Source organism: Carica papaya, chromosome 1 (genome assembly GCF_054855325.1).
Source record: "Carica papaya isolate Zhongbai chromosome 1, ASM5485532v1, whole genome shotgun sequence".
NCBI lineage: Eukaryota > Viridiplantae > Streptophyta > Magnoliopsida > Brassicales > Caricaceae > Carica > Carica papaya.
The window spans coordinates 5,337,158-5,354,626 of record NC_142309.1 but is presented as its reverse complement, the minus strand read 5'-3'; the positions used below and the strand labels follow the sequence as shown (position 1 = coordinate 5,354,626).

The 17,469-nt window shown below is 37.1% G+C and overlaps 5 protein-coding genes across 10 annotated transcripts; 1 reads left to right on the top strand and 4 right to left on the bottom strand.

Annotated features, from left to right (window-relative positions):
- Window positions 1-702: 702 nt before the first annotated feature.
- On the top strand, window positions 703-2,716 carry LOC110813067 (glyceraldehyde-3-phosphate dehydrogenase A, chloroplastic). Its single transcript, XM_022040062.2, has 5 exons — window positions 703-926; window positions 1,014-1,133; window positions 1,248-1,555; window positions 1,639-1,883; window positions 1,962-2,716. The coding sequence occupies exons 1-5, from the start codon at window positions 885-887 to the stop codon at window positions 2,462-2,464; spliced, it is 1,218 nt and encodes a 405-aa protein (XP_021895754.1). The 5' UTR covers window positions 703-884; the 3' UTR covers window positions 2,465-2,716.
- Window positions 2,717-3,214: 498 nt separating this feature from the next.
- On the bottom strand, window positions 3,215-4,723 carry LOC110813037 (putative xyloglucan endotransglucosylase/hydrolase protein 5). Its single transcript, XM_022040027.2, has 4 exons — window positions 4,246-4,723; window positions 4,049-4,149; window positions 3,777-3,970; window positions 3,215-3,696 (listed from the first exon to the last, which is right to left on the bottom strand). Exons 1-4 carry the CDS (start codon window positions 4,487-4,489, stop codon window positions 3,297-3,299), a joined length of 939 nt encoding a protein of 312 aa, XP_021895719.1. The 5' UTR covers window positions 4,490-4,723; the 3' UTR covers window positions 3,215-3,296.
- Window positions 4,724-6,065: 1,342 nt separating this feature from the next.
- LOC110812978 (Cysteine proteinases superfamily protein) lies at window positions 6,066-11,551 on the bottom strand. 6 transcript variants are annotated; one of them, XM_022039958.2, is made up of 10 exons: window positions 11,157-11,363; window positions 10,105-10,304; window positions 9,669-9,742; window positions 9,245-9,299; window positions 9,044-9,118; window positions 7,455-7,528; window positions 7,290-7,338; window positions 6,922-7,006; window positions 6,430-6,486; window positions 6,066-6,334 (listed from the first exon to the last, which is right to left on the bottom strand). In XM_022039958.2, exons 2-10 carry the CDS (start codon window positions 10,267-10,269, stop codon window positions 6,288-6,290), a joined length of 681 nt encoding a protein of 226 aa, XP_021895650.1. In that variant the 5' UTR covers window positions 10,270-10,304; window positions 11,157-11,363; the 3' UTR covers window positions 6,066-6,287. The 6 variants fall into 6 exon arrangements, 4 of the variants coding, with proteins under 4 accessions (XP_021895650.1, XP_021895649.1, XP_088072491.1 ...); XM_022039957.2 differs by having other exon boundaries at window positions 10,105-10,331; window positions 11,157-11,362; XM_088216365.1 differs by lacking the exon at window positions 11,157-11,363 and adding an exon at window positions 10,674-11,140.
- Window positions 11,552-11,699: 148 nt separating this feature from the next.
- On the bottom strand, window positions 11,700-12,800 carry LOC110812979 (uncharacterized). Its single transcript, XM_022039959.2, has one exon. The coding sequence runs from the start codon at window positions 12,426-12,428 to the stop codon at window positions 11,901-11,903; it is 528 nt and encodes a 175-aa protein (XP_021895651.1). The 5' UTR covers window positions 12,429-12,800; the 3' UTR covers window positions 11,700-11,900.
- A 3,387-nt stretch (window positions 12,801-16,187) lies between these two features.
- LOC148269112 (uncharacterized) lies at window positions 16,188-17,461 on the bottom strand. The gene has a single exon (XM_088216342.1). It carries the CDS (start codon window positions 17,459-17,461, stop codon window positions 16,508-16,510), a length of 954 nt encoding a protein of 317 aa, XP_088072468.1. The 3' UTR covers window positions 16,188-16,507.
- Window positions 17,462-17,469: the final 8 nt, after the last annotated feature.

The following is a 17,469-nucleotide window of genomic DNA, read 5'->3' as shown; positions in this document are numbered from 1 at the left end:
GAGGCTTCAAAGCTAAGGCCAATATAATCACTGAGGGGGGCTGTCACGCCAAGTTATACATGGTTCATTTGAATATGCATTTGCTAATTGTATTTAATCAGTTAATTTCTCTTTAGATCTCAAGTACGTTAACAACAAATTTGTGCTCATAAAGGACCTAATTAATTGTTTTTCTTTATATCATAATATTATATAAAAAGTTTGAGCGTAGGGAATATACTTATACATATACATATGTTTTTATTTTTCTTAATCATCATAAGATTAATCATTTTGATAAATACGGTTGATTCCCTAATTAAATTTAACTGGGGTAATGAACGTGCATTGCCAACAAAAATTTCAAGAAAAGGAAAAAAAAAGAGATTATATTGTTCGATTCGTCCATCTGGCCTGGATAAGTACATATCTCTTTGCTCTCTATATAATTGATTGATTGATTAATTAATTAATTAATTAGAAGGTATTAAGATTAATTAAATTCCCACGCAACAATGTGGCATATAGTTGACGAGGGGGTCCATGTGGAGTCCAAAAAAGAGATGGCCATCCATTCCACAAATCGTAATTTCATGACTCTAATTTTCTCTCACAATAATTGGAAAATTTTTGGGGCAGAAAAAAAAAAGAAGCCCAGAGAGCCCAGTACAGATTTAAAGAGCCAAGCAAGCGTAAGAGTCAGATTGTATGATTGCATGTAAGATTTGGTGGAGGTGGAGGTGAAGAGACGCAAAACGCAGAGCATAAATCATAGCCATACATTAAACGAGAGGCTATCCGGAGTCTCATCCTTTCTCTTCCTCATCTTCTACTCCTACTACTACTACTACTTACTACATTACTAGAATCAATCAATCAATCCCAACCAAACCCAATCACCAATTATGGCTTCGGCTACTCTCTCTGTAGCCAAACCAGCTCTTCAGGTTCATTCCACCCTTTCTATCTTCCTTCCTTAATTATACTCTCTTCGTGTCTATATGTATTTAATCTGCTCTTTGATTTTGTTGCAGGCTACTGGTAAGGGCTTCAGTGAATTCTCAGGTCTTCGTTCCTCGTCCGCAAGTCTTCCCTTCCCCCGGAAATCCTCCTCTGAAGACTTTGTTTCCGTCATTGCCTTCCAAACCTCTGCTGTGAGTTTCGTTTTCTTCGTTAACTCTAATGCTTGTCTATTCATTCTTGAGTTTTATATATGTTGTGAGATGGAACGTGTATATAAACATTGGGGAGTGGATGTACATGTGTAGATAGGAAACAACAATGGTGGTTACAGAAAGGGCGTGGTAGAGGCAAAGCTAAAAGTGGCAATAAATGGGTTCGGTAGAATCGGCAGGAACTTCTTGAGGTGCTGGCATGGTCGCAAGGACTCTCCTCTTGATGTGATTGCCATTAACGACACTGGCGGTGTTAAGCAAGCTTCTCATCTCCTCAAGTACGACTCAACCCTGGGAATCTTCGATGCTGATGTGAAACCTGTTGGGGATGATGCTATCTCTGTGGATGGAAAAGTCATCAAGGTCGTCTCTAACCGGAACCCAGTTAACCTGCCATGGAAGTAAGTAATTTAATTAAGATAGCAGAGAGTGCAGATGAAGTTGAATGTGGATATTTATTTAAATGGTTGAAAAATGTAAACAGGGAAATGGGTATTGACCTTGTGATTGAAGGAACAGGAGTTTTTGTAGATAGGGAAGGTGCAGGGAAGCACATAGAAGCTGGAGCTAAGAAGGTTCTCATCACTGCTCCTGGCAAAGGTGATATTCCGACCTATGTTGTTGGCGTCAATGCCGACGCTTACAGTCCAGATGAGCCCATCATCAGCAATGCTTCTTGCACCACTAATTGTCTTGCTCCCTTTGTCAAGGTTCTTGACCAGAAATTTGGTAGGTAATTCGGATACCTCGTTCAATTCGTCCTTCCTCTCTTTCTCTCTGTCTGACCCTTTTATTGCATACTTACAGGGATTATCAAGGGAACCATGACCACCACTCATTCATACACCGGTGACCAGAGGCTACTGGATGCTAGCCACCGTGACCTGAGACGTGCAAGGGCTGCAGCTCTTAACATAGTACCAACATCAACCGGAGCTGCAAAGGCCGTGGCACTTGTCCTCCCAACACTCAAAGGCAAACTCAATGGCATTGCTTTGCGTGTGCCTACACCCAATGTCTCAGTGGTTGACCTGGTTGTGCAGGTCTCCAAAAAGACATTTGCAGAAGAGGTGAATGCTGCATTCAGGGAGACTGCAGATAATGAGTTGAAGGGTATTCTTTCTGTCTGCGATGAGCCGCTTGTCTCTGTAGATTTCAGGTGCACTGATGTATCCTCTACAGTTGATGCATCACTCACCATGGTCATGGGTGATGACATGGTTAAAGTCATTGCTTGGTACGATAACGAATGGGGTTATTCTCAGAGAGTCGTCGACTTGGCAGACATTGTTGCCAATAACTGGAAGTGATAAATGAGTAGATGGAAGCAAGTAGCTCTAAAATTTTTGCTATCTTCATCATTCCCTTTTGTAATTTCCTATTTCTTTTATGAACAATCTTCAATTGCCATGTATTATTTACTCCCTGTCATTTTGCAATTATGCTTTTCCTACTTTCAACTCTGTAAGCTGGATTGCTCTGGACATACTAGCATCTTATTTATATGACATTGGCGGAATGAAAATAAAAAGATCTCAGAAAAGCACAGGTTTCTAGTCTCATCAATTGCCTGAATCAGCTACCAGGTTTAACGGGACTGAGAGGTTTGTCATTTGAGGTGTATTCAAGAATTAGAATTAATTTTAAATTATAAGTTCTATCAGTTCATATGATATCGTAAATATTAACTAACTCTTATAAGGACTTGAGTTTCATAAATGAGTATAAAAATAATAAATAAAAAGGGTTTGTCAACAAAATTTCAAAGCACTGTCAAGAAATCTTTAATTTAAATAATTGTAAAAATAATTTTGAATATAATAACAAGCATGCTGTGCGATAAACAGGCTTTGTTGATACTTAAAAGGCGTTGATACCATAATCCTTGAAATTTGGATATTGTTGTCTGCTCCATAATCCACACAACCACGTGCACTAGATTTAAACTTTCCAAGTTTGAGGCAAGCAAGAGGGATATAATATTAGTCTGGAAATGGAAATCCCTGTATGGTTTGCGGCTTTTTTCATGGATTATCCAAGCTTTTGGATTAAGAATGAGATAAAGAAGAATACTGTGATTGAAATATGAAATAAATAATACATAATAGAATCGATGAGGTATGAAATAAGCTGAAGAAAGGATTAGATGTCTCCATCAGACTTGCATTCAGCAGGGATAGTAGGGAAGCGCGCACGGTCATTGCAGTAATTGTAGATGGTGCATTCTCTGCGAACCCATTTGAGTTTCCTCAACTGATTAGCATCCAGGCTTCGATACGCTTTCCGATCCCACCACCTCTTCCCCTGCGTCTGGCAGAATTCGGAGTTGGGTGATACTTGGCAGCCGTCGATATGGAAGCCCATGTAGGAGGCTACGAAGGGGGCCTTGGACCAGTCCGTCTTCTCCAAACCTCCTCTTGTCGCCCAGTCATCTGCATTCCACAGGCTTGAATATAACTTCATGGGTTGGTTAAATGGGAACCTCACTCCCAGACGCTTGTTGTTCTTGAACATTCTTATTGGTACATCATCCACAAAGAACCTGCAATCAGATCATCACTGATTAATGATTTTAATCAATACTAGCCCTGATATGTATATATAGATGGTTATGGAGCTTACACAATCTGATACATATTCCATAATACTGAGTAGGTGTGGTAAGCTTTTGTTGGGTCGAACCATAGATAAATTCTCTGCTCCTTGTCCCCTTTTCCCCCTGTGTATACGTTTGTCTGCAGAATGTAAGGCTGCCCTGTTCTGTTCCCCAAGAACTCGAAATCTATCTCGTCATGCTCTGAGTTTTGAGAAGACAACTGAAACCCAGAGGTTTGTTAAAGCATTGTACTGTAAGCTGAATATTTGAGGTAAATGTTGAAAGAAAGAGCACTTACATAGAAAGCAGTGACAGTTCCGGCTGAGTCTCCGGCGACCATCTTTATATGCATGCTGAAGTGACCAAACAAGTAAGATCCTTTGGATTGAAAGCCAGTACCTTTTTGGGTTAAAGAAGAAAAGCATGTAAGGTAAGGTCAAGCCGTAGGTTTGGTTAAGAACTAGAGAAAGTACAGGTGGTGGTTTTGGTGTTTACCTGTGGTATTGTCCAGTACTAGTTGTATCTCAGAACCTCCATTATAATACTTGATATGATCAAAAGCCCAAGTGGGAACATAGTTTCGTCCGAAGGGAACATCTACAGGCCTCCTTGGAGGAGCACACCATGTTCCAGAGCAGAAAAGCAGAAAGCTCAAGCACACACTCCATAGCATATAACCCATTTTTCTGTAAATAACAAAGAAGCTACTCATTCTCCAAACCCCCTGCCTCACGACCATATTTATAACCGACTGCCCTTGTAAGATCACATTAAACTAATATATGCCAGTTAGAGTCCCCCAATTGATTAACGATCTGTCTCCATTATTTTGTTTATTTTCAATACAAGGATGATATAAAATTATTTGTCCAATTAAAGAAAGAGAAAAAGGAAAGCTGATGTTATATATCGTGAAGGTGAATTGTTGGCGGTGATATTCGTCATTGGTCATGTGGGCACATGCACTGGAAGGTATTGAGCAGGGAGGTTAAGGCCTTGCAAAAATCGAGATGCATTTTCATATGGGACAAGCCAGTAATTAAGGCACACGCACTATATACTTTCTGTTTTTGTTTACATATAAAGTCCCATCATGTGAAAAATGATGGAAGTAAGTGCTTCAAGTTGTTAAATTTAGGGTTTCAGAAGAAGTTGCAGATACATTGAGTTACTTCCCATCTCCTTGGTTTACTGTACAAGCACATGGGCTCTTTTACCGCCAAAGTTAGAATTAATTTACTGGATCTTTGACTTAAGGGTAAGTAGTAAGAGAAAAGGTTGGATGTGGAAATTATGAAAACAGAACAGATTTTACGGGAACACATTCTATTATTGGTAACAAATATAATACAAACACAAGCCTGTGTAATGGAGGGTTTGATTTGATTTGCTTACGAGGGCAAACACACAGCAGGGCATGTGCTTGCACTGCCATTTTTTATATATATTCATAATTTGTGTGATGAAGCTGGAATCCCAAGTGTATTATCTATGTATATATTTATATTCAAACTCATACAATTAATACTGAAAGTTATAGGACGCCCAAATCTTTTTCAAGTTATCTATATTTTTATATAATCTCATTAAGAGTTAAAAGTACTTCAGGTATATATAGTTCATGTTTTACGGAAGAGCACCAAGGTGCAAAGAGAAGCTTTTTCCGTATAAAAGAAAAGCTTTTTAAGTTACTATTTTAATGGTAGGATATGAGAGAATACATAAAACTAAAACTAGTAAGGTGATGATAAGCAATAATTATACAAAAACAAAAGCAGTGACTGAGTTTGAAGTTGAAGTCTTTTGATTGATCACCATGTCCACTAATACATCGAATTCCAAAGAGGAAGATTGACTGCCTTCTATGCCTTGAAGAAGCCTGCTAGTTTCTGATCAAAGTCAACCAACCACACATGATCCGAAGAGGATGAGGAGGAAGCTTTAATCAATCCACTAACAGCTGTTAAATCAGTTGATGATGCTAATCTCTTCTGTTTTGTTTATAACATAATTTTATAAAATCATTTGGATCTTGAACCAACAGACAGTAAATGCCTTGCCAGATTTGTTTAATTATTATACTAATATTATCTGGACTTTATCTTCTTTCATGTGCATCTTCCTTCCCTTTTTCCTACTAGGTCTTACCCAGTTCTGACCTACCCAATAAATGGTTATTTGTTCTATACATGTAGTCACGTGGAGCTTGGGAGTTAACACTGCACAACCTTTTGTGGAACTTCTTTTTTTCCACTCCACTCCATTGTTTAAGCTCAAACTCACAGCCTCAACGAATGAAATAAAACAGGCCCAGATATAGAAGCAATGATATGATTAGTTCAATGCATCTCAAAATTCTAAATATACAATACAAAAACACAATACCTTTGTGAAAGAATTGTCATAAAAAAAAGAAAAAGAGAAATAACAAAAAATCAATTATGCCGACACGGCAAGAAATAATATTCACAATAATCAAGTTTCGCTCAATATCAGGTGTTGTACTACAGTATACCCTCAACAATTTTCTTCCTCCTCTAGAACAACCAATGTTTTTTCTTTGGCTTCTGCTGTGCAGGAGCATCTGCATAACAGAAAATGAAACTCGACAAATTATATGGATTTCAACTCTGTCCAAGAATCAAGATGCTCTGTCCAATTTGCATGAGCAAAACTAACCTTGGATCTCATATAGTGAGTTGTAATGCACCTCAGACCAGAAACTTAACCAGAATTCTGCAGCAGCAGAAAAGAGATGAGAAAGAAATATTAGAGACTATGTTCATAAGTTGATACCCATAAAGCTCCAAATTTCCTGAACCAAAGGCCTGTATCCCTGGCTCTACCATCTCACGCTAAAAGAGCTATGGAATCACATAAATCTGAATTGCAGCATTTAAGGTTATCTCAAAAGAAATTTAAGTGGGATGCTGTAAATGACAGGAACACAATTAGTTTACTAGAAGTGAAAGATCATTATGTATACAGAACCTATTTGGTAAGTTACAAGGGGCCTTTTTGTTGCTCACAGAATAGGATCCCAGAGCCACATGCAGATACAGGCTAAGAGATCGAGGTTTTGTTTTGTTTTTTTTTTTTTTTTTTCAAATAAATAAGAGAGAGCAGGGAGAGTTGTTACAGAAAAGAAAATGGCACCATATTATCTCTTACCATGTTTTGGTGCCTGGTATTGTGGTATAATTTCAATAAAACAAGTATCTCTAAATGACGTCAAAAGGCATATTTTTGCTGCAAACTGCATGTAAATAGGAAAAATCAGTATATTAGATGATCTGGGACATAAGCACCATGAAAGGAAATTGATATTTCACTTAAGATAACAAAAATTTCAGAAGATATTGGTACTTCAAGCACTGGGCCATATACGAAACGTTGACAAGAAGTGCACAACGGAGAGAGAGAATGTTGTTTTTAGTGGTACTTTCAAGCAGATATATTTAAGAAAAAAATATCATGATTGGCTAATAATATGGTAATACTAAATAAACTTATAGCAGTTTGGACAAATAACACCCTACCTTGTCAGCTGCTGCTTGTAAGGTTATATGGTCACCCCATTCACCATGTCTGCGGTATCGCATACAAAATTCAGAAGATAAATGTAAGTCATCCCAAACATCAGCAGAAGCTTTTTATAAAATTAAACTGTAAGGATAATCATAACAAAGGTTCATCAAATATACTTTGCCATTTTCTTGTAGTAGCGTTTGTACTTCATTGGCACATAGCCTTCATATAAGGATTGATTGTCTTTGAGCTGGAACAGAAAATAAGTCATGAAGAAAAGAAGAGTCAATTTCTTGAGAATGTGTTCCACATCCATCTCCGGCATATTATTCTACAATTTCTTGAGAAGACTATAGATGTATTAAACTTATAAGCTCCTATATTGTTTGCTATCCAGCCAAGCTCTGATTCAGACAGTGGGACAGCCACACATTGAAACATTGATGATACATAGCAGTTAAAAGTTCAAATCCTCCTCTCCCACTAAAGCTGAGACACTTGACATCCAGGAAAATTTTAGCCGCCTATCTTTAGCACAGAGTAAAAGCAGAAACATAAGATTCTAGAGTTTCAACATTTAATGCCTCTGTACTAGTGAAATGTGGCCAAGAGAAATTGGAAGATGGTAAGCATGACATTAGTATTTAGGTCTAATAACATTTTTATGTTACAAATTAGTCCCATACATTTTCTTATCACAATTAGGTTCCACAATTAAAACATTTGTTCAATTTAGTCAAAATATAAACCCAACCTTACTCTTAAGAAAGTGAAAACGTACTTGTATATGGTATCCCCTTTTATTATTACTGAAAGAAAGGACTAAAGTAACCAATAAAATTGATGAAGTAATTTATGACTTTGCTAATAATAATACAAGACAATAACATATTAAAATATAGGTGGTATACAAAATAAGTCCTCCTTAAAAGAAGGCTAAGTAGGACTTCTTTGAAATGTTTACTGATAGTTCAAGACCTTGTAACAAAATAAACAGCTTCAAGACTAATTTATAACAAGAACCAGAGTTTTGAGACAAAATGTTAGTTAGCCCGACTAGTGAGATGTCAGGATTACAAGCCAGAGCAGGCAGTTGGAGCAAGTTGCTGTGATCATAGGTAGCAATAAGTGGCGGTAATAATGATAGCAGGAATGACAGTCGCAATGGCGTTCTGTTGGTTTGCAGTTCTGATTAGTTGCACCTAATTGTGGTATAGCTGTAGATTTCTGATGGCCGCGGTAATGACTATTGGCAATAGGTAGCAACAAGTTGGTTTTAAAAGTTGACAATGCTGCAGCAAGAGAATGGATATAAAAACTGTTATTTGAAGGTTCGACTTATATAAACTTCATTTGGAAGAATCTTTTTACAAATAGAGCAAGATAGAAGGTCAAAACATTGCCAGGGGGAAGCAGCAACAGTTTGAAAAAGTTCTAAAGTGGGCAGTTGGACTGTGGTACGGTTGATGAGGCTGGTGGTATGGAAGGAAAGAGAGATGGCTGAACATGAAGATTAAGAGGGGAGGTCTACATAGTGCAAGTTATGATTCTCTGAATTGCTAAAAGATATTAATTTACACATTTGAACATCCTAGAATTTTTAGATATTCATAAGTCAGACAAAAACTAATGAATAAGTGCACATTTTTAGCATCGCTGTTGCATCCTCATCACAAACGTTTTCAGTTACAAACAGTCTTACTACCAGAATTTCAAAAGGATTAAATTCTTAGCAAAGTTTTCGCCACATCATAGACACTCTTACCTGTTTCACAACTTCTTTCCGCACATGCTTGTGATGCTCAGGGGACCTATACATCTGATCTGAAAGCGCACGGAACTGCAAGTTATAGGGGAAATCAGCAACACTCCGTTAACATTTTCATCTTTCTGCTAGCATCGATCATGTTAGTAAAGATAGAGAGCATAAAGGACATATAACCTTCTTATTAAGCATTGCCCATACCTGACAATTTCCATCACCAGAGACCTTCATTTCGTATAGACCATAGACATTGAGCCTGAAAAATTGACACGAGTTTCACTAAGACACTAGGGCCTCACTACCAAAACTTGCTGGCATAAGTTTAATGATTCTCCAAGTTAATGAAAAAGGACAGATATTTAGAAATGAAATAGAAATATGCTTTGGAGCTTCAAATTCATGCTGAGTTGGGAACAAAAATTCTCACATGACTCTCTCTGATTGAAATATAAGCAAGCTCGCTCACATTTGAACAAGAAGTATCCATATAAATGGTTGCAGGAAAAATGCATTAAATATTAGATGTATATTTACCTTTGCATAAACACACATGTAGCAAAACGTGAATATATGCAAAAAAGATTTTCAAAAAGGAAGCCAGTTCAACAGTGAAGTTGAGACATACCTCTGAAGAAGGCGTTGGTGATCCAAACTGGCGTCACTAAAGTTGGGTATAAAAGAATTTATTCGTGGGATATGCTGAAGATACAAAAACTTGGTTAGAAGAATGCAGTAAGCATATATATTTCCTTGAAAAAGGCAAATGCTCTACAGATCAAAGAAGTATCAAAAGAATGCAGAAAGCACTATAATGGAAACATTACTGATCTATCCATCAAATTCGTCCAAATGCACAACTAGAGGAGAGAACCATATTGATTATGTTTAGGAGGTCATGAAAATATTAATGAAAATCCAGTTTGGTAATTTAGCAATGAAGTGAACTCCAGCTAGGCATTCAAAGAAGTTATAAAATTGAGGTATCAATCTATGGACCAGAATTAGTTCTTCACAACCAAATAGAGCAGCAAAAAAATGAAAGAGGAAAAGAGGAACCTCACAGGAATAGGGGCAAGATTAGAAAGGCGTCTGCCAATAGCACCATCTAGCTTGGCATATTCTTCTGACAAGACAATAGCAATCATCCGATCATCCTCAGTATCTTGGTGACTGCTCAATGATGTTGAGCTAGAACATTCACCGGTGCTATGAGTTCTATTCCTCATATGTAACCTAGTCACTATACTACCAGATTGTTTCCCTGTAAAATAACACGAACAATGAGCTTCTGCTCATAAATCGTTGAAGTTAGAAACTTAAACCCAACAGAAATCACTCCACAACATCAAAAGTAATGCAACAGAAAACAAATAAGGCATCTAATATTTGGTCCTGCTTAATCTTGATGACATAAAATTGACAAAGAGAAAGACTGGAGGGATTGAAAATTTTTGTGTTTAGAGAGAAAAACTCAATAAAGGGGGCAAAAACAGATACTGACAAACAAATTATGGTGAGAGAGAGGCGTCAGTAGAGAAGTTATGGGGGTATAAGAGATTGCAGTAATTTTTTTTTATAAAAAAAAAAAAAGAAAATCCCAGTTGGTGTAACAGAAGCAGTGGGTGACAACCTGAAAGGAGACAATGAATAAAGAAAGAGGCATAAAAGTTCAACGATCCCAATCAGAGTAAAGATAGAGGTCTCAAAGAAAGAAATAATTGATTTAGGGGTTAATGAATGCAGAAGAATAAGAAGATGTGGTTGGAGTGGATGAAAGGGATTGCAAAATTGGTTTAAACAACTATTCAAATGAGAGTAGAACGACAGATAATGTCAATTGACGTAATTTTTGTAGGTACGATATCTTGGTAAGGAAAAAGGAAGAATTAGTTCAATGAAGAAAAATATTGGATCTTGGATTAGGAGGTGAAATAATTTCTTCTGGGTTTGTGAATATAGAAAGTCATGTTGGTTTAACATCAGAAGCCGAATTTCGCACAGAGCAATCATAAAGAAATTGAACGGCTTGGAAGAAGAGAAGATAGAAAACAGAGAGAGAGAGAGAGAGAGAGAGAGAGAGAGAGAGAGAGAGAGAGAGAGAAGTGAAAACTACCAGGGAAGAGAGTTGCGTGGTGGAGGGAGGCACAACCGGAAGAAGAAGAAGAAGCTGGTGCAGATTGGCTGGGAATGACGGTGGTTGGGAGCGTTGAAAAGCGAATGATAGCAACTGTAAATAGGGGGACTTAGGAAGGGATTGACCAATCACTACATCTCATATTTATGTTATGCTGCACATATATATATCATTCATCTATAGATATTTTTACTCATAATGGATTCCCATTTATGGCGTCGACTTAATGGATTTGGAGGCTGGTGGCAGTTAGCTTCCGCGTTTTCCCGGAGTCGAGATCAACCCCGGTCGGCTCGGCTCCCGACGCGTGTCCCAATTTTCGTATGCTCTTAACTTTTTACGCGTTACTTTGCTAATTCAAATGTCAGAGACTTCTACCATGTACAAAATACTTCAAATTATATTATAATTCTAATTATACATGTCAAAAAGCCAACATAAGTAAAAATATTAGTGGTATCCTCTGAACCATTTAGGATTAAAAAGAAAAACATTAGTCGAAGTTGAAGAGAAGAGAGGTGGTTTATGAAGTAGTATGTTGATTTGGTCATCTCGAATTATACAAGTTTGGGTACAAAGGGTGAATAAAGCAGAGGAATAAGAGTGAGAAAAGCTGTAAATACACGAGGTGAATGTAGAGGTTCATGTATCCCACCAGCCATAAAAATGTGGCTGTGCCAATTGCCATATTTGCACCTCTATATACTGAATCTGCAATACGATTCATGGGGTGGAGTCCACCATGTCTCGTGACCTGTTGAAGGAGAGCTGCTTCTGCATCAACATTTGGCGATGGAACCTCCTTATGAACAAGTCTGCCACCCGGTCTATCTCGTCCTCCAGCCTGAACTCCTCCCCTTTCTCCTCTTTCGAGGTCTTCACCATGTCTATGACAGAACCACCCGCATCTTCAAACTCTGCATCTTCCGAGTCGAACATGGAGTGGGTGAGATCTGGGTACTTGTCGTTATTATGATCATCTTCTTGTTCAACTGGAATGGGGGCATGGAGCTCTATGCCTCTGGTGTGTTCCCCAGGATCTTGGTACTTGTTTTGGGTTTGGCCCATTAAAGCATTGAACTTGTGGGAGATGGAGGTAATGAGGATCTTCTTGTTACGGAGCAAGGAGAAAATAATGAGACGGGTCTTGAGAGCCCTGGTTTTGGACTTGAGCGCCATGGTTTTAGCCTTGGCCATTGTGGTCAACATTGTTATGATCTGCTTCAACAAACCAGACACCTTGTTCTTCATCTTGAAGCAGTAACTTTGATTATGTATCTAACAGGAGACGTAGGAGAGGAAAATGAAATGAATCTCAATACTTCTCAAGTGTAGTATTGGCATGAAGGAGAAGAAGAAGGGGAAGTGGGGTATTTATACAGGAAAAAGGGTTTGAAGTGGGAGGAAGAGAAGGTGGAAGAGTGAAGGTTAAGCAAAAGGGAAGGCAGGCTTTATGAAAAGTGAAAGTGAAAGTGAAAGTGAAAGGCAAAACCCAGGTTTTATTTGGTGGATTTGTCAAGATGCAGGTTTTGATTTTTCTTTTTCTTAATGGGAAATGAAATGAATGATTTGTTTAATATCAGGGCACCCAAAACCTGTTTATGTAAATGCAAATTTGTCGAGTGAGTCAAAAAGTCACCCATTACCTTTTGTTTTTCTTCTTTTTGGGCAACTCAAAATATCTTGATTCTCTTCCCCCTTACTTCCACTTTCTACTGCACTACTCTCCTTCCCATTCCCATAACTTAGCCATTAAGTCTTCAATTTTCACCACAGCACGCACGCACACACACTTATATATATATATATATATAATATCAAATTAAAATCACGATTTCCATGAAACCAAACATTCTTTTTTCCCTTCTTCACTAAGTACAGCCAAGTACTCCATTACAACATAATATATAAATATATATATATATATATATGTAAAGTAGGTTTCTTTACAGTGCATGCATGCAACTTCATGCAAATATCATTTACATTACTTCATCCAAAAGATCCTCCTTCATTTTCCTTGTGTTTTATTATTTTATAATATAATGAGAGTTGATTAGTTTATCAATCAACTAGTCTGCAATTAAACCAATAATTGCATCTACTTCTGTGACAAATTGGTTTTTATTTTATTGTTAAAAAATCAAAACTTTAATGTCCAACATGCTTTAATTAGATATCATACAAAAACTTGAGGAGCTCAGCCAAATGTTTAAGAGTAATATTGGACTTATTAGTGAGAGCTGAATTATATATGGTCAGTGCATACACCATGAACTGGTATTAAAATCCTTTAACACAAAATTTAATACTCTGTATATCCGTTCTAGATTTTAAATTTGATGCTTGAGAATATAAATTTCTAACTTTATAACCAATTAAATAATTGATTACCCTTTTAGTTAAAAAGACAAATAAGCTTCAAAAGGGAAGCCTAAATGAAGGGGATAATACTTAGAGACGTTAGGTGTAAGCAATAATTCACCAACATTTTCACTTTGTCTTCGTGGCAACTTCTCGTTGGTGCCGGTATTCAAAACTAATAAATTATGATAAAATGAAAAAGTAATTATAAAACTAAGAGACTAGTTTATGTAATAATAGGAATCTGGGAAAGAAAAGGGAGTTTGGTTTCAATAATGCAGGTTTGGCGTGTATAGATCAATACTGTGCGTGTGTATTTCAAAAAGAAACCAATCCAATCCAATCCATTACATTAGATTTAGCCGTGTGTTATATAACAAAAAAGAAAACACAGTATATTATTGATTAAAAAGTTCAGAAACACACGGTTCTTATCCAAAACCAGGGACTAATCATGCATTTCTCAATCAATAATTCATGACAGAGGGAGAGACCGTACCTAAAACTTAAAGAAACAATAACAACAAAACCTACAATTTAAGTAAATATGCAATTGACACCAAGTTGTAATGTTATTTTCACTCAAAGCTTTATCGCTTTTGCATTCTTAATTCAATCTAATCTAATTATAAATTGAGTACATTAGAAAATTTCATCAGAGAATATATTGGTGCCATCTAGCAACAAGTGTCAAACACCTATAAAAGACGCTCCAAAAACTTGATCACAAGATAACGAAGCATCTGCAAGCACCATGTGAACACTCGATAACCTTAACATAATCAAGAACGCGTTGCTAAACATGTTTTTCACCAGGCAGCATATGGAATCTCTCCATTTCTAACAGTTTCAGAGACCAATTATTTTTAGACGCAGTATAATCTATTACTACAAAACTCATTATTTCGGTCATTAAAGAGATTTGCTGACTCCAATCGTTGAAAGCATTTAGAATAAAGATATTGTGAAAAATAGTGAATTCAACATGCTCTCGTACACACTCTCATATCTCTCTCATTGAAAAATAGTGAATTCAACATGCTCTCGTACACACTCTCATACTAACTTGAGTGTCTAAATGACCCCGTTGTTAGAGGAACCAAGGTTCTTTTTCATTATCTCTTCCTGAAAAAGGACTACCAATGTAGTTGTCTACCAGCTCCTCAGTCCATCTACTAAATCATCAATGAAATCACTAGCAAACCTCAAATTCCTGGGAGTCTGTTAGGTTATTACGTGACATAATCTGTTACCACTCAGCTTTTCAATCAATCTATCAAGTAATTAGACATCACTTACCAGCTGTCAGCTTCTCTTTCAAGATTAGATTTCATCAGAAGATATTCAAAGTCAGCATTTTATAAATTAAAATATCTTAGACGTTTCTGCTGACATTCTTCTCTTAGATATCCCCAAGTGTCACAAATGGCTTAAGGTTGCTTTAACCTCTTCCTTAGCTAGAGCACTACCCTTTCTTTCAATTTATGTTTATGCACTGCTTTGATCTCTTTTTTGTAACGACAATATGGACAACAACATCAACAACAACAATAATAATAAACAAAATGTGAGAGATCATGCATTCTTAATAATTCAAAGATACTAACTTTAAAGGCCACAAAAATTTTTAGGTAATAATACAATATCTTTTCTAATTCGGCTCACCAAAACAAGACATGAAGTTTGCCCACTCTATTATTGCTTTAACATGCATTCTCTCGTATGATTTTTCATACTTTGTGTATAAGTTGAAGTGGATACATCAAAGGATCAATTCTTTTTCCCTTATTTCTAAACAATCGATTGACATTTATGTAGGTGGCCATCAATTTGAGCCCCAAGAAAAGGATTGATTATTAAGCATAAGAAAAAAGTCCAATTCTTTTTTAACTCAGCATTATGAGGTCTGAGTAATGGGCATTATGATATGAATGGTTGGATGCTAGATAATTTAGTGCACCTTAAATAAATAAATAAATAGCTAATTTAGTTGAACAAGCTTGCAAGGTCTGATACATATATTCGAGAGTTGTATCCAACATATTATTGAACTTGAAGTAGATAATGTGTTCCTTGAAGACAAGGACTCCTTTGCTTTGTTTGGAGCAGAGAGAACAATAACTTGTGGAGATGATTACTATATGATTATCATGACAAAAATCAGATGATCTAAGGATAAAAAAATTGGCTTCAAGTTCTATGCTGCTAAAGAAACAATAAATCCCTAACAAACACTAAGGGAATGTAGAGCCACAGGTCATGGTTTCATTTACCCAACATTCAAAAAGAAGCAGATAAATTAACATTGCAGCATGTAATCAGGAGAATCTCTAGATCAGTTGGCTTCCAGTACAGCGCTTCCAAATTTTGCAGGACCTCTACCAATGAGTATAATTATAATCCTAGCGGCAAGTTGGTGTTTTGAGAATAAGTCTTTTATTGATTTGTTAGCTTCATTTTATCAAGTTCAGCTTTACCAATAAACTAACTACACTGGGGCAATGTCAGACTCATGATACAGCCAAGGTAAGTTAGGAGCAAAAGGAAAAGTTATAGTCAATTGCCAGACTGATATCTTCTATTTCTCTCAACTTTAAGAACCAAAGAAAAAAAACCACAAACAATAAAAAGAGAACCCTTTCTCCATAACAAATCCACTTCCAACAGCTTACGTATTCATTAATTATCTCTCAACATATCAACATCTAAAATAAACCATAAATCCACTAGTAACCATGGGATCTTTAGAGAAGATTTACACCGGAAATTGATGATGATGGCTTCCAATTTATTCTTCTCTCTAATTAAAAAACCTTATTGCCTTTCTTTCTTTCTTTGTTTTAATACCTGTTCTCTGAGCCACAAATTATTAGACTGATATAAAGGTAGAAGAAACACCTAATCTGATCTCGAAGAACAGAAGAGCAACAACACAATCACAATCAACTATCATTAACCAGAGAATTTCACCTGCCACTCCAAGAAGATAAATGGTGATTTCCCCAATCTAGCCTGCCATTTTGCCATCTCTCTTTCCCATCAAACACATGTTCATGTCCAGTAACGGATCCCAGGCTCCCATAAGTATAACCATGAATACTACCCAGATAACGGTCAGGGGCCCAAGAATATAGCTGAGGCGGAGAAGAGCAATAACATGGGCCAGGTGGAATATGAAGTGGCGGTGGCTGTGACATATGCAGTGGTGGCGGCTGCAACATATGCGGTGGTGGTTGACCAGAGGAATCAGGCGGATGGAAATTGTAGCTTTCTTGCGTTGCAGGCGGTAAATAGTTTGCTTCCTGGTTTGCGGGATAACTGTAAGCATTTAGGGAGGTAACTTCTAATTCCAGGGATGGATACTGGATCCTTTCTGATGGGGTATCATCTTCAATCTGGGGGTACTGAATTTTAGGAGACAGAGGATTAACTATTGGATAGCCAGTGATATGGCTCCCCGGAGAATTGCTTTCTGTAAACTTACGAAGTCCATTCACCTTAAACGAGAAATTCAAGACTCCATTTGGTTTTCCATCTGTGCTCCGTACCTCGTAACTCATAAATCTGACAGCTCCATTGGATTCTTCAAGTAGATCCTTCAGGGGAACACGGACTTCTCCTATAGTTCTATCTACAAACAAGATTCCTCCTTCATGTTTCAGATCAAATTGAACAAGCAGGTTATCGCAGTCCTCTAACACGTCCTTCTTCAGATTGAACTGCATTCCATGGTTCCATTCAGGATCCCCATCACCTTCTCCATCCGTCGGTGTTCTCTGTTGTTGCTCTTGCTTCAATTTCCTCTGAGGATCCCCGCTGACAATTGAAACAACCGCGTAGACAGTGAGTTTCTGGAAAAAATTGAATGCTTTCAGACCTTTGCAAGACAATATCTTTAGTTCTATGGAAGCCGATTCCATTTGAAATA

Coding starts and splice junctions, on each gene's coding strand:
- LOC110812978 (XM_022039958.2), bottom strand. CDS start 10,269: ATGAGGAATAGAACTCATAGCACCGGTGAATGTTCTAGCTCAACATCA. Junction 7,007..7,289: donor TACAAGCAGCAGCTGACAAG/GTAGGGTGTTAT, acceptor ATTTACATGCAG/TTTGCAGCAAAAATATGCCT. Junction 6,335..6,429: donor CTCACTATATGAGATCCAAG/GTTAGTTTTGCT, acceptor TCTGTTATGCAG/ATGCTCCTGCACAGCAGAAG.
- LOC110813037 (XM_022040027.2), bottom strand. CDS start 4,489: ATGGTCGTGAGGCAGGGGGTTTGGAGAATGAGTAGCTTCTTTGTTATT. Junction 4,150..4,245: donor AGTACTGGACAATACCACAG/GTAAACACCAAA, acceptor TAACCCAAAAAG/GTACTGGCTTTCAATCCAAA. Junction 3,697..3,776: donor TGGAATATGTATCAGATTGT/GTAAGCTCCATA, acceptor ATCTGATTGCAG/GTTCTTTGTGGATGATGTAC.
- LOC110812979 (XM_022039959.2), bottom strand. CDS start 12,428: ATGAAGAACAAGGTGTCTGGTTTGTTGAAGCAGATCATAACAATGTTG.
- LOC148269112 (XM_088216342.1), bottom strand. CDS start 17,461: ATGGAATCGGCTTCCATAGAACTAAAGATATTGTCTTGCAAAGGTCTG.
- LOC110813067 (XM_022040062.2), top strand. CDS start 885: ATGGCTTCGGCTACTCTCTCTGTAGCCAAACCAGCTCTTCAG. Junction 1,134..1,247: donor TTGCCTTCCAAACCTCTGCT/GTGAGTTTCGTT, acceptor GTACATGTGTAG/ATAGGAAACAACAATGGTGG. Junction 1,884..1,961: donor GGTTCTTGACCAGAAATTTG/GTAGGTAATTCG, acceptor GCATACTTACAG/GGATTATCAAGGGAACCATG.